At 36.3% G+C, this 16767-nt stretch overlaps 1 protein-coding gene across 1 annotated transcript in view; it reads right to left on the reverse strand.

Moving 5' to 3' along the window:
• Positions 1 to 1072: 1072 nt before the first annotated feature.
• Positions 1073 to 16767, reverse strand: part of ube2kb (ubiquitin-conjugating enzyme E2Kb (UBC1 homolog, yeast)) — a 96461-nt gene continuing 80766 nt past the window's right edge. Inside the window, exons 6-7 of the mRNA XM_060824774.1 lie at positions 14270 to 14398; positions 1073 to 2094 (exon numbers count right to left, since the gene is read on the reverse strand). Of these exons, the coding sequence (XP_060680757.1) occupies positions 2020 to 2094; positions 14270 to 14398 (204 nt within the window). The 3' untranslated portion in view covers positions 1073 to 2019. The remainder of the gene's footprint in view (positions 2095 to 14269; positions 14399 to 16767) is intronic.

Genomic DNA, 16767 nt, shown 5'->3' on the forward strand with positions numbered 1-16767 from the left:
TCCATATAATGTATATAACCATATTTACTGTAGGAAAACTAGAAAGGCATTGCAACTTAATTTGCTTAAGTTGCTGAAATGTTCTCATTTCTATACTGTGACACATGACATTTTAATTTTGATGACTCCATCAGCAGATTTCAGTAAATAAGATACCTGATATACTTGAGATTTGTGGTCTATGATGCATCAGCTAATTGCACTGCCATTTTAAAATTGGTTTCAGTTTTCCTGGCTGAAGGGAGGGCAGAGCCAAAGACCTCTATCTGTTCATGACCCCAGAACTGTACACCAACATGAAATAATATATTTAAGTGAAGACATGATAGGAAAACAAACTAATTTCCTTTTACAAACATTGGTTCAATGGTCCTCTTCTCACAGTAGAAATTCATGAACAAAGTGAAGGTTGTTGATGCACTATTTTTCAAGGAAATGAGTAAAACAAATCAATACCGAATGCTTACAGGAATCTATTAATAGTCAAGCACACCATGAGAACTGCTTGGAAGACTTTGGACACGGGCAGGAAATTGTGGGACAACACATCAGTTGCATTAATACAATTGATTTACAGAAAGCCGAGTTATAGAGGATAAATTTATGTCTCAATGCATCAGACAACTATACAGAACATGTGGGCTGAAAAGCTTTTCCCTATTCCAAATTATGAGCGCCTAAGGTCAGAATCTGGAAGTGTTTAAACCATAGTTCCATGGTTATAATGTTTTAAGAGTGAACAGCATCAAAATTAAATAAAGTGCAGGCACTTTCAAAATGCATAGAGCTGTTCTATTTCTCAAATACTCAACATTCATCAGCAAAACAGCAAACCTTTCTGAAGAGACACAAATATACCTTTAAAAATTAGCAGATATGAAATTTTAGAAACCAGTTTCTCGTATGAATATTATACGCTTCAAGATGGCACATTTCAACAGCCAATAACTGTTCATCTATTTGTCATATCAAATAAAAATAATCTTTCAATTCAGCAAAGATAAGATCAATACATGTTTCAAATTTTGAGATATCAACTATTATATTAAATGACCCCGACGTTAGTTGAAACTTAGGATGAAACACCATTTTAATACGAATAGAAAGCTTCGCTGTATATACAGGAAAATCCCATTATTTGAATGTTCAGAGAAATTGGACAGAGTGCAGACAATCTGATCAATAACACCTCTATTTCTGCATGAACTTTAAATTATATACAGAAAAGAAGAGCCACCACAGCCTCCAAAGTTAATTACAGAAATTGTGAATCACAAGCAGGGAGTGAATACTCAAGCGGCTGTTAAGTAATTTAAAATAGTGATCGCATTATTTAACAGCCGTAATAATTTAAGAAAACCTAGCCTGTCAAACTCTTTTTGATTGTGTCATAGCAAAACATTTCAGAGAACAATGCAGCCATGGGAGAATACTTAAGTAATCCCGTCATGATCAGGCACACTCTTCAACCTTTGATTTAATAACCATGAAAATTAACATTCATGAATGTCTTTGCATTAACTTGTGTATTAATGTCACGATTAAAGAGTAAAGCAGCCTAAATATTATCTCTGATCAGAAGTATTACAAGTAATGGCTGCAGAAGCCATGACACATTCAAAAAATAGAAAACAACCATTTTCTAGAATGCAGGCCACATTACATGTCTTTATTATCAAAAACAAATTGATGCAATCAAAAGCCTTGGTCACTTTGTTAAACTGTACTAAAGCAGATGTGTGTGTCATCTTCAGGGATGAATGCAACTCAAACTCAGGATCCTTACAATGGTGAGTAGGAAAAAAAATTAAAATGTATTTCACGTTTCCCCTTTGTTTTAATTTACACAGATCTTTTGAGAGCTTTATTTACAGAGCATCGAATCCAGTCTCGTTTATAGCGACTATCACATATTACAGTGATGTTTAAAATGGAATCTATGCAGAACCCAGAAAGAACAAAGGGTAGAGGTGTTTGTCAGTGAAAGGGCATCTGGGTACAGAAGGGATCCCAAATTCATCAGTTACTGAGAAGTCGTTCTGTTGCACACTCCACGTCCCAGGATTGTGAAGACAAGGCCACTATTACTGCATTCTGTAGAAGAAATACAAAAGTTAAAATTTGCAGCAGCCAGATTACACTTTCTAATTCTAAATTTTCTATAATTACAGAAGTAAGGCATCTCCCACAAATGGTCAACTGCATGGCATTATTCCAGAGTGTACATTTACCCAAGATCAGATGATAGCAAGTTAATACATAGTCCATAACTAAACAAAATAGCTTGTTAACATAAACAGATCAATGTAAACTCCAAGGCACCTTGAAAATATGATGCAAGGAAAATTTCAACACTAGAACAAATCAAATCTACTATAGTCGCATAATTCCACACTATCTGCCTTAGAAATTACATTGAGGATATTTCTGGATTGCATTGATGTAAAATACCACTATTGTTGTAATATGTACAATTTTTCTAACTTTAGAACCTTACTTGCTGTACAATGGCCCAAACCCTAATTATAACATAGTCAAAGATTTGAGGATTAAGTATAAATGGTGGCCATTTTTAGGACAGTCAGATTGTGTAACTCTGACAGGAATGTTGGAACAGGCGTCAGCCACTTTGTCCCCAGTACTTGTTTCACCACTTAGCAAAATGATCGGAGGCCAGACTCCATATATTTCCTTTATCAAAAAGGAGTGTGATCATAGTAACAAGGGGCCATTAAACCTCTTGAGCCAGTGTTCATATTGCAACACAAAATTCACATTCTTACTTAATACTGATAACCTTTTATCACCTCACTTATCCATCCTCCTTTGCCTTAAAAATATTTGGAAATTACTTCAATCAACTTTTCAGGAAAAGAGTTACAAATATTCTCAATCCTCAGAAAACATTTTGTCTCATTTGTTTTAAATGGCCTACTCATTTTACTCAAGAGTCTTTTATTTTCAAAAAGATTCCCTACAGTGTGGAAACAGGCCCAACCAGTCCACAATGACCCTCAGAAGAGTAACTCACCTAGACTAACTCGCTTTGACTAATGCAGCTAACACTAACAATTTAGCACGGCCACTTCACCTGATCTGCACATCTTTGGACTGTGGGAGGAAACTGGAGCACCCGGAGGAAACCCACACAGTCACCCAAGGCTGGGATCGAACCTAGGACCCTGGTGCTGTGAGGCTGCAGTGCTAACCACTGAACCACTGTGCTGCCCTTTTATTTGCGAAACTCCATCAGATAGAAGCCTAGTCTCTTTCTAATTTTCTCTCATAAGACAACTCCCAATTCCAGTTATTAGTTTGGTAAACAGGTTCTGAACGGCTTCCAATGTATTTCTTCCTTAATAAGATGACCAACACAGTACACGCTAAGATGTGGTCTCATCAGTGCCTTGTTTAAGTGAAAGATAATTTTTTTGTATTCATTCCTCTCTCAACAAATGATGATATTCTATTAGTTTTCCTGATTACTTGACATACCTGCACATTAACCCTTTTGTAATTTCTTTCCCATGACATTCACATACCACTGCATTTTAAAACATGCTCTCTTATTCTTCCTGCCAAAATAAACAATATTGCATTTTTCCACAATGCCAGTTGCCAGATCTTTGCCCACTCACTTAACCTATTTATATCTTTTTGTAGCTTCATGACTTGTCCAAAACGTATTTTCCTTTACACCGTTGTACGATCAGCAAATTTGGTAACTATACCTTTTGTCCCTTCAGTGTCAAGAGTGTGGTGCTGGAAAAGCACAGCAGGTCAGGCAGCATCCGAGGAGCTGGGGAAATAAACGTTTTGGGCACAAGCTCCTGCTCCTCGGATGCTGCCTGACCTGCTGAGCTTTCCCAGCACCACACTCTCGACTCTAATCTCCAGCATTTGCAGTCCTCACAAGTTATTTATATAAATTGTACTATATTCAGGTCCTCCAACACCCCTGTCAGAGTTACACAATCTGACTGCCCTAAAAATGGCTACCATTTATACCTAATCCTCAAATCTTTGACTATGTTATAATCCCCAAGACACACAACTTATTGCATCTTCCCAAACTGAAAGAGATCAGTTTGCCTATTCTCTGCTTCCTCTTAGCCAGACAATCACCTTTCAATGCCAATATGCAATCCCATGCAATGAACTTTTATATTACTTAATAACCTTTGATGTGGTACTATATTAAATGCCTTCTGGAAATTAAGCACTGTACTGGCCTCGATGGATTTAGTTATGACAACACTCAAGTCAAAGCAATTTCATTGATTGGCACTCCAGCCACTTTCATCAACATTCATAAGATGCACTGCAGCCACCAAACTCCACATCAGGTTCTGCCATATAATAAAACCAAAAATTAGACTCTGTATTAATGATAATAAAGCAAATAAGTTAATTCACTTCATGTGAAATAACAATTTGAACAAAACTCAAGATTATCCTGTTCTCACCTGGAAAATAAGTAGAATCTTCCATTTCCGTGATGCTTTAGGATCAGAGCTAAACGGCAAACTGATTTTTCACTAGTAATCCATGCAACATTAGAGACAAGTTTGCTTTCCCATGCATGACAAGGATGGAGCTGACTCACCTGGCAAAGCTTCTGATAACGTCAATAATTTTATAGAATTTTTTTAAAAACCAACCCCCTAGTCACATCTATATAACTGCATTGTTAGTCTATAGGATTCCAACTGGCTGCAAAAGAAAAAACCTCAAGCTTGTTTTTAGTTAATTACTTGGATTTTCATACAGCACAGCAAAAGCCAGGCAAAAGGAAGTGAAAGTTAATTTAAAGTGATTTAGATGTGGTAAAAATTAATAAGAACAAGTATAATTAAATAAATAAATGAGGAGGAGAGAATGAAAAGAGAACAAAAACCTGAGCAGAATTTAATACTTATTTCTATTCAAGGTTGTACATTTCAGTGGTATGGGGTTCGCTCCTATCACTTTGTTGCTATATGGTTATCATGATGTTATAACAAGAGTGCTTGTACTATAATTCAAGAATGAATATATATATACACAACACAGTTAGCATTAATATTTGGACATTAAGCTAGATTTTGCACCTTTGGGAAAAAAACTAGCTCAAATAAACATGAAAAGACCAACACCACATTCGATCGATACCATAAATACTTCAGTATTTCAAGGCACTCCACCTCTCGAGGACAATTAGGGATAAACATTAAATGCTAGCTTTGCCAGTGACATTCAGCCAACAAGTTTTAAAACTCTGCAAAATTTACACAATGTATACGAAGACAGCCCTTAACTTTCTATTTTGATAAACCCAGCAACATCATACTTTCTTGATAGGCACAACCCTGTATTCTGGCATCATCCTTGGAAAAAAAACATTTTGTACTTTCTGTAATGCCTCTATATTTTTAGAATACTGACTAGATTGTCTATCTGAAGTTCAATCTAAGTTTATTATTGGTTCTCTACTTAAATTCTGACACTGCCGAAATAAATCTGAGTATTTGCTTGGACTTTAATGGTCGTCTTAACCTGTTCAGTATCAGACAGTTCAATATATACTTATCCTTCGCTCACCCTTTCCGTAGCTGCCACTTAACTTATTACCTCCTCTGCTGATGCATCCTCACCAAGAAATTAATAAATTTCAGTTGTAGCTCGAGGCTACAGTTCTGAATGGCCAACAATATTCACATTTTTTTACTAGTTGCTGCACATACCTGTATTTTGTTCGAAGTATTTCATCTCAAAATACTTAATAATATGTGCCAAAATTATAGCTCATTTGGCTTGTTGAAACATTGGTAACTAATAAAGCCTTAATGATGTTTGAATAGTTAAAAACTGATTAAAAACATTTCTCATGAAGAAACTCTCCAGCAGCTTTTAAAGTTTCATCCAAGCAAACAGAAACAATGAAAACTTCTTCACTAATGAATAACAATTTACACAAACAATTAGTAAACACTACTAGAGGTATATTTTGGAAATTGAAACACAGGAGAAAATAAATGTATATTTTATATATCAATTACAGTGGAGCTTGATAGCGAGGACACAAATGCATTAGTGTATTTTCTATTCACCACGTAGTTAGTGGATTGCAGGCAGGCAATCCATATAACATTTTGTAATTTACAACTTTGGAAACAGGACCAGTCTGACTCAAAATCAGAATGCAGACAGACTCTAACCTCACATCTTTCATGCACTGTTTGAGTGAAGATGTCAAGTTATCTTGGGAATGTGACTTGAAAGTAGTCTGGGAGTTACATATTAATGAACCAAAACCTGCAACCCATTCTAAAAGATGAAAGACTTAACAGCCATCTAGGTTTGTTTTAATTGCATGACGCTGATCTTTTGCTATAAATTTTGTGACTTATGATCCTGCCCCACTAGTTACCTGATGAAGGAACAGTGCTCTGAAGGCTAGTACTTCCAAATAAACCTATTATTGTGCGATTTTTAACTTCGTCCATCCAACACTGGCACGTCCGCATCGTATTCTGTGTAAAACAGTTTAAACTTCAAGAAAAGCAGTTAGCTTTCCTGCGGCAGTTGCTAAGAGATGTAATTTTTGAATTGATAAATCAAAGGCATTTCCTCACGCATCAATCTCTCTAAACTTCTTAAACCAATGGAAGCCTCCAGAGAAATATAAATGAATACCAATCGCCTGGCTAGCCAAAGAAACATCATCTCAACATCAGAAGTGGGAAGCAGAGACCACGGAACAAGGTCCACAGGAAATCATGAAGGCAAATGGATTGTTGGGTGCAAGTTTTGAAGGAAACTGAGTATAAAAATAGGTAATTGTTTCTAAACCTATATAATGCAATGATCAGACACCTGGAATACTGTAAACAGTTTTGGGCCTCCTTTATAAGGAAAGATATACTGTCCGGAGAAGATTTACTAGACTGATACTGGTTATCGAAGGATGTCTTATCAGGGAAAGTGAATAATTTGGGCCTGTACTCACTAGAATTTAGAAGAATGAGACAAAGGCTTATTGGAACAACAAGATTCATCAGGATCTTGACAAAGTAGATGCAGAGGTTACTTGAAGAGGAGTCTCTGATCAGATCTTAGAGAAAGGGATAATTCATTTAAGAACCAGATGAGGTGGAATTTCTCCTTCAAATAAGAGTGAATCTGTGAAAATTCATTATCACAGAGGTCTGTAGAGACTATGTCATCAAGTATATTCAATACCTAGGGAGACAGAATCAGTAAACGAATCAGAGTTTTGGGGAAAAGACAAGAAAATGCAGTTAAGGATTATCATATCAGCCTTGATCTCATTGAATGGCCTACGTTTGCTCCTAAATCTTATGATCTAGCCAATTCCTTCAAGTGTCCTTGATGGCTACATCCAGAGTAGGATTAATGTAAATGGGAGATGTGTAAAGGATAGAGAAGACTAAATTGCTAGCAGTTTCAACATTCACTTTCAGAAAAATGGAAACCATCAATTTGCTAAGTAACAAATGAATGGGAACCAAATTGAATATATCTCAACAGAAGAGTTGAGTTCTGCCTTGGCAGAATTTGGACCACAGTCTCCAGAACATGGATGTTCTGGATTGATAATCTAAATAAGAATACCAATGGTCATTCATTGCCTTTTCACTGTAAGAGCCATGATGGAGGGGAGATTTCAAAGAAAAAGAGGAAGACAAGGAAGGTAATATTAATGCTGAATCACTTAAAAATTAAAGGAAGTTATCAGCAAATGAAAATACCAACACAGAAGGGGCATGGAAAGAATACCAAGACCCTCCTTCAGGTACAGTATACATGATAATAGAAGGATGTAAAATTCTACATTTTGGTAGGAGGATAAGGTAAAAATGATATGATTATCAAGAAAACAGTGAAAGCATATTGGAAGTAAGTATAATAGCCACATAAAAGAAAAAGAACTGGATGAACATACAGTTCTAATTATTTAATTCTAGCAGAGGGTGACAGATCCAACACATGGAAGTGCATCCCTCTGCTGTATAATCCTATTATTCTTAGTAGGCAGTTGTTAAGAGGAACGATAGTAACCTGCGTCTAAGTGACAGGATCCAAAGTGGAGGAAAAGGTACATTGGAGGAAAGAAATTCCAAAGAACAAGACCGAAACAGCTAAAATGTTTGCTGCCAATACTGGAGCAAGAATTGTAGATGCATTGTTTGACATAGTTTGGTTAGTGAGGAGAAAGGATAGGGAAGAAAACAGACAACTCTCTCTAATTTAATGCATTACAGGACAGGTACTGTATTAACAAGAAAGGGCAACAATTGTGAATGTGAAGAAAAGGATACTTGTGACAGTGCAAAAAGTATTTTTCATCAGTGGCCTCCTCGTAAGATTTTCTGGATGGCTACATTTTGGGTTTTTTTTTGGGGGGGGGGGTCAGTTATTTAATTTAAACTGTGTATTTGTTCTGCAAAGATCATCTTTTTTATTTATCTGAATGTTCCATGGTCGGTTGAAATGGTAAATGAGCAATTTTAAAAATCAAAGTTTGTGGAAGGCATTGCTGCACGTTTTGAAAACAAGCTACTGACACTTATCACAAATGCTCTTTCCACCATTGCTGGATTAATGCAGATGAGCTGCAGGGTGCTCACAAAGAGAGATATGGTTGACAAGTTGCTGATCGAAAACTGGTCATCACTCCACAGACCAATGGCAAAGGTCTTCTGCCTGCCTGCCGATAACTATGTGATTGGCTCCTAAGTAGGTGAACAGCTCCTGGCTGTGAACGTGATAACCAGAAGCCTTCAGACTGCTAAGCAGAAGAGAGGTGGTGTCCTCATCACTGCACCAAAAGATACCTGAAACCTGAAGAGAGCAGGCTAATTTTACATCATGCACTGCTGTAAATTGTTTCTTTCTATCTACAAGTCAGAGATTTTAAAAGTTGTGAACCTGTCAAGACAAAGAAACTGGAGAATAGAGATTGAGGAGCAGCAAGTCCTGGCAAGGATCATCTCGGAACTTTGAGGACAAGGTATTCCCACTACACAGAATATACCATTCTTTTTATATGTAAGGGGACCAGATTTTTAATACAGTGATATATGTCGAAAATGTTGTTTACCTCTATTTATAATAAATTAGAAATTTAGTCAATTTTGTTAAACTAGGTCTAAGACAGGTAAGTTGTGGAATTTTGCGTATACAGAAAGCAGAGCTCGCTCTTTAGCACATCGCCCCATTCAGATGAGACAAAGTTGACTGACTCATCCAGGTTCAGTTTTGAAACAGACGAGGATTTAAGTGTGATATCGTAAATAATACAGATAAAGGAAAATGCCATGTTCTGTGCTGCATTTAAGACATGGTGCTGAAACAGGAAAGGATTACCTGCAGAGGGCAGTATTGACAGTCTTCAGGAAACACTGAATTGGGGGATAAACTGGCCCTGGCCCTGGCTGGCAGAAGTAAGGAGGGGATATAATTAAGCACAGCATTTGGGTTTACGGGAAGTAGAAGAGATACCATATACTCCAGTTAGAGAAACATAGGAATCAACTACTGTTAAATCAGCTTCAGCATTCGGAGGAAAAGAAACTAAAGGGAAGAGCGAGCAGAGAAAATCAAGGAAAATGGAAATGAAAAGAATGGACATGAGAAAACTAGAAGAACTGTGAAAGAGAAAGCAAAGGGAATATGAACATAAAGTTAAAATTTTTCAGCTGCAACAGTGTCAGATGTTGATGCAGGCCCAAGTCAGAGTTATAAATTTCAAGTCCAACATGAAATTGTTTCAGTTCGCACAGGGCTTTCCAAACTTTGAGAGAAAGGATATGAAGGTAGTTTTCTGTAATTTGAGACAATGGCAAGACAAATTAATTGAGTAAAGTAGAGTTGACAATGCTCAAGCAGAGTAAGTTGACAGGTAAAGCACAGGAAGTTTACACTTCAGTCAGTTTTCAAGATTAGGATGCTGCACAAAAAAAACTACATTGGCGAGTAAGTAGTGCCCAAGGCACATAAACAAAGGTTCTGAAATTTAAGATAACAACACAGGCAAATCTATACTGAATTCACAGCATTAAGCAATCAACTGTGACAAGCAGATACAAGCATTAAAAGCTGAAACTCTTAGTGAGACAATTCTTTGAGGAATTTAAAATCACTCCTTTCCTAATACAAACATGATGAGGATCAAAGAGTTGCAACTGCTAGACTGGCAGCAATAGACTGGCCGACAAATATGAGCTAATCCATAATCTGTACCATTTTTCCAACACCCTCAAATTCAAGAGGGAAATAAAATAAGAGTCTGAAAGGAAGGGAAATAGCGAGCATACAGAATGGATGGCTGAGAATGCCTCAAGGTCTCCACCACATATCAGAAGCAAAAGTACAGAGGGTGGAGATGTATATAGGAAGCTGAAGTATTTCTATTCTAAGGCGGCAGGACAGATTCATTCAGAATACTGGAAGTTGCAAGGGAAATCCACGGAACTTACTTGAATTTTTTTTTTAAAAAGTCCAAAAAAGAAACTCAAGGAGAAAAAAAAAGACCAACGATCAGATTATGGCTTTACCTATAACTAAGAGACTTGAGGTAAACACAGCTTATGTAGATATGCATAGGAAGATAACTTGAGAATATAATAGAGGTTTTGTCTCAGAAAAGATAACACCTTTTTCTTCAAATAAAATATTCAAGCCCATAACTATACTAAGGGATACAAAGGCTACTCAAACTCTCTTTTACTGGAGAGGATTTAGTTTTTTTTTCTCCACAGAGTTCATCGAAAGCAAACATATGGGCTATTTGGATAGGTGGAGAGAATAACCTGGTTCTATTGTACAAAGTCCAATTAGAGTTTGATTTTTGTCTAGACTAGTGCTAGTTAAGGTGGTGAAGACATTACCTGTGGACAGAGTTGATTTATTTGTCACCAAATGATTTAGGACTGCAAGTTAAAGCTTTATAAAAAGTCATAAAAAGTCTTATGGAAACTGAAGGAAACAAACAGTTGTAAGAATGGGTTCCAGGTTTTTTTCCATCGTATGCAGTGATCAGAGCAATAGCTAAACAAATTCCATCATCAGAGATTATAATACAGCAACTAATATTAGTGTAACTGAAACTCTATTTAAGAGTGAGGATAATTCAAACATGCTCTTGGCAATATCTTTGATAATATCTTTGATTATTGAGGCTCAAGAAGCAGATCCAGAGTTAAATACATTAACACACCCAGCTTTCAAAGAAGATGAAGCTAAAGGAGTTTCAGAACTTTTGTATTAGAAATGGAGTTCTGATGGAGAAGTTGGGACACCCTCACAGACCTGTAGATGAAGATGGGATGGCTGTTCAACAAGCAGTGATATCACACTTGTATCATAACAATAATACTGCAAGTGGTACATTAAATTCCCATGGCAAACTTGGAGGAATGCAGAAAACATAGACACTGATAAACAAAATCATTTAACATGGCCAAGACTTCATAAAGTCAGTGCAGTTCTATAAAACATGACATACATGACAGGTGGTAGGAAAGCTTTAAAACGTAATTAAATCAGCACCTCTGACACCATACTAGTTTTTGAAGAATTGTTCAGACTGGTAGGATTGTGTAGGATCATTAAAGGAAACAAAAGCAGGACATCAGAACATCCTTACAATTATGGATACAACAACCCAGTTCCCAGAAGCTAATCATTTAACGACAAATATAGTTAGGGTATTCATGGACAAGCTAACTAGCTATTTTTAAACTCCATAAACTTCAAATCCTGATAAACCTTCCACTGACTAACCTTTTTCAGAGGAACTTGGGCATAAAAACAATTCAAGTCAACTGAATATCATCTACAAACATTTGGGGGGGCGGGGGGAACTTTGGAGAAATACCATCAAAAACATTATTAAGGCATGCTGTCATGAATATCCGCAAAGACTGGGACAAAGTATTACATTTCTTATTATTGACTACCAGAGATTCTCCAAATCAATCTACTGGTTTTATTCCATTTGAATTTAAAAGATTAGGGGTCTATGAAACTGATTAAAGAGAAGTACTTAAAATATAGAAGGTAGGATCCTCAGCATTGGTTTACATGGCTGTTTCTAGAAAGATTCACAGAAGCACATAGGATAGCACAAGAACATTCAAAAGTTTGACAAGTGAAAATGAAAGAATGGGTAGATAAAATATTCAGCAACTAGAATTTTTCAAGTCGAGGACAAAGTATTGGTATTATTGCCTTTTCAAGGTGAACCTCAAAACAAAATTCAGTGATCTATGCAAAGCAGTTAGGAGGGTTAGTAAAGCAACTTCTCATAAATACTTGATTGAGGGGAAGAAGAATCAGTAATGTCGCACACACACTGAACATTAAATCATTCATTCACTCATTAAAAAATATCATTGTAAGGACAAGGGGGATCAAGTGTGTCAGGTGGTCAGACTAGTGGAAGTTGACAGAGACAGTAAGAGTGAGGTGGAATGAGAAATAGACAGTTCTCAAAGCAAACCTCCCACAATTTGACCAATTAACAGAAATACTAGAACAATTAGGCATTGTCCTCATTTAAAAAGGATGGACAATGTAAGTATAAGGTAACCCAAATGTACTGTATTAGCTATGCATGATGTGGACTTGGCAGAGTCAGGACTATCAAAATAGCAAACTTGTTAGTTAAAGCCAGAAAAATAAGCTCAAGTGGAAACAGAGAAATTGGAAATCCACTGATGGATCAAGAGATTCTGTATAGATTGTAGAAAGATAAATAGTGTCATGAAGACAGATTTCTACTCACTTCCAGTTAGAAACTCCACTGACAGAATTGGCAGCATTTGTTTCTAAGATTGATTTATTAAAGTGCCAATAACATGAATGGCTAAAGAAATATCAGTTTTTGTTACATGAAATGAATAACATCATTGCTGAGTGATGTCATCTGAATTAAAAAAGCACTTCAGCTACATTCCACAGACTTACGAATTAAGTTGTAGCTGAGATTCAAAACGGCATACTCTTATTTAGATGATGTTGAGGTATATAGTAATGTACGGAGAAAACAAGACACAAGTAGGACACTTGCTTGAACAATTTAAGCTGGCTGGCTTAGTAATAAATTTAACCAAAAGTATACTTGCAATAGCAAGAGTTTATTACCTAGGGCAGATCGTAGGATAAGGAGATGTGTTGCTTGACAAGTGTCGACAATGAAGTAAAGGTTCTCATAAAATATTCCATTCCTAACACTAAACAATTTTGAGATTTTAGGGGCAGGCTTGCCTGCCATTCTCACGTATCTTCAGTATTGCTGTGACAGAATGTTGAAGTGTCTAGCTATTAAAGGCCAATAAGTAATGGGTTAGAATAGTGTTGTGTGCAAATGAAAGAGATATGCATTAATATTTCACTTCAGGAGTGGAGGTGAAGCAGAGCTGGAAATACTGAAGAGGTAGGAGAAAGCAAAATTAGTAATCTTTACAATCTGGCATTGAAATTCAGTTCACACAATCTAGATCATGAATTACTGGTTCACGTAGAGCAGCAAGCAGGGCGGAGCCACTCAACAGCAGCACGACACAATTAAGATAATTTATGGTTCCCAACATTCAACGGAAATAAAATACTGATGATAGATGTTCAAACCCTGGAGGTGGAGGAACAAGAAGAGTGGCCATTTGAGAGCTGCAATGATAGCTCGTTGGTAGAAATTGAACCAGGACTCAGATGGAATTTAATACATGAACAAGATAGTTGCAAGTGTTTTTTTTAAATTTAGTTTTCAGTACATCCTCCCCCTAGGACAGGAATATGCAACCCATATTTGCTCAACAGACTTTGCACATACTGAACTGAAGTCTGTCCTTACATTTGGATGGGATGTTAAACTGACTTTGCATCATTTATTCAGATGGGTGTTCTGATCCATTGGTTTTATTCAAAGAAGCCAGGAGTTCCCTATTGTCTTGACCAATATTACTCCCCAAACCATTTGCTAAACAAAAAGATTAATTGATCTTTTAATTCATTACTGTCTGTGGGACAGCAGTGATATAATGTGGTTACAATTTTATCTGTAAGACATAGTGAATTCCATTCTAAATGCACTGCCAAGCAAACTTGAAAAAATTCAATATGTTGAGGAACCATTTGTGGCAAACAAACTAAAAATTCAGAGACTACTACAATTGTGATTGTGTTTAAATTTTGCACTTCTAACTTAAATTTTATGAACAAACACTTACTGCATGTGCTAAATAAAATTACTTTAAGTACTCACTTTATCAAAGCCCATAGCACACAGTTTGTCTACCTTTCTAGTGTACTCGGGGCTAGGAACAGGTGCTCCAGCATATACGTGCGCCCAGAGTCGGGCTGTCTGTTTAAACATCTCTGGATTTTGTTTGTACTGCAAACAGAATATATTGCATAAATATATTGCACATATAGAGGCTTTAAGAAATTACATTAGTTTGTTGTGATGAATTAAATATTTTAAAAAGGAAACAAATTTCAACATGAAAAAACAAATTGATACAAATGTACTTCAAAAATGCACACAAGCAGTTTCATAAAATTGAAGATAGAGAAAGCAACATTGAGTGAGATCAGGGGCCAGACATCCATCCCTTCAGCCTCTGAAAACATGGTTGGTTTGGAGACAATGATGAGGGAAGTTAAAAAAAAGTTACCAAAACAAATTACATCATTTCTGTTAACTACAAAGTAATACTCAAGTCTATACAGATTCATTACCTAACAATCCTAATATCCATTCTAATCATTAATTATAAATTCCAAGAGGGTTATCAGCCCTCCATCTCTAGTCAAAAAAAATGAAAATTTCTGTTAAATTTTTAAAAATGAAAGTGGCAAAATTTAACAGTTTTGAAGATTAAGGACTAGAAATAACTTCACAGCACAGCCTGCAAATTTAGTGACAGATTAATGTCTTATCCAAAAGATACACATCAAACATTTGTCCTCTCGGGTGGATGTAAAGGATCAATAAGTACTTTTAATGAGGAAAACAGCAGTGTCCTGGCCTATACTTATCTCTGAAACAACAGCAATGAAACAGATGGTCTGGTCATTTAGTTACAAATCACAAGTCACCAGGTTATAGTCCAACAGGTTTATTTGAAAGTACAAGCTTTCAGAGCGCTGAACCTATGTCAGGTAGCTAGTGGATCTAGTGAATTCTGCCCCACGAGCTACTTGATGAAGGAGCAGCGCTTTGAAAGCTTGTACTTTCAAATAAATCTGTCACTCAGTATCCTGTGATTTGTAACTTCATCCACTCCAGTCCAACACTGGCATGGGTACTTCCACATGCTGGTCATTTATCACACTGATGATATTCATGGGGTTTGCTGTCTGCAAACTGGTTGCCACATATCCTGCACAACAAAACAATGGTTGGGTCTAAGGCACTACTGTGAGAAATTCCTGCAGAGATGTAAAAAAATTTGAGGCGGGGGGGATTTTGGGATGCCCCAATATCATGAAAGGTGATATATTGTGAGGCATTTCTCTCTTATTGGCAATTATTCATTCACAGCTAAAATGTAATGCATCTACAATGGTATTATTACTGGGATAAGACATCTAATGACATTCTTCGGTGAAATCAATTTGATTATTTTTAACATGTCTTTTTGTTTCAACAAATAGGAATACAATCAATGTATTTTTCTCTTGCTCTCTATCAAAGTCAATGTTCAGTATCGAGAAACAGAAGCAGTCTTTGAGTGATCTGCATTGGGTATTCTCCAAATCAGAGTATGATTACAGATGGTGATAGGAAGGAGGGGGAAAAAGGAATAATTAAGAATTATGCTCAATTTTGGCCTCAGATCCACGACTTACAGAATGAGCACTCTTGGATTGTAATCCAGAAGAAATATTGTTAATTTCACCCACCACCTTCTCTTAATCTGAACAATAAAGATCAGATGCAACAAGCCTTACTGCTACATTTTTAGCTCAATCAGGGCTCCTGATTCACATAGGTTAATGTTACTTCAGAGTATATTTAAGGAGGAATTTCAAATTCCTGAACAATTATCTGTATGCAGCATTTATTTTCATATTCCTTTTATAAACAACCATTGTGGTATTTTTAAATCACTTGATGCTTACACTGACAAGCAAATTCATGACAGTTTAAATGTCATATAAACTTTTAATTTTCATTGTTTTAATGGTGAAAAAATGAAAACCTAGACTAATAAATTACTGTTACAGCAATGTCTCTTCTGCAAGGACTTCTTAAAGGCCATTTTGGTGTGGTATATTAACTGTGGTATATTAATTTGCTTTTATGAAAAAGAGAAGTGCCCGTCACCTGATTAGCAAATGGGGTCTGTTATAGGAAAATACACCTGTTAAACAATGATGGACAGTTAAAGGCCAAGCTTTATTTTAATTTAAAACAGGCAGGTTGACTTGAATTAATGAAGGCATTACCCTATTTTGTTAGCCTGAGACAGGCACAGCATGTACACACTGCATAAAGTGCAATGTTGTACAATTTTATATTAGGAAAATAAAGAGCAATTTGAACAATCACACAATCCGTTCTAACTAAATTGTTTACAACAGCAATCTGTAAACGTTTTTAAACTCTGCAAGTTTTCAGATGGTCTTATGGTCACCCCCCGAAGAATATACTTATGTGCCACATAGCAGTACTGCCAGGAAATTCACATCTGTTCTGATAAATTATCCATATTATTTGCACTTTTGAAAAATAAATATATATATTGACCATAAACC

The sequence above is a fragment of the Hemiscyllium ocellatum genome, chromosome 1 (genome assembly GCF_020745735.1).
Source record: "Hemiscyllium ocellatum isolate sHemOce1 chromosome 1, sHemOce1.pat.X.cur, whole genome shotgun sequence".
Lineage (NCBI taxonomy): Eukaryota > Metazoa > Chordata > Chondrichthyes > Orectolobiformes > Hemiscylliidae > Hemiscyllium > Hemiscyllium ocellatum.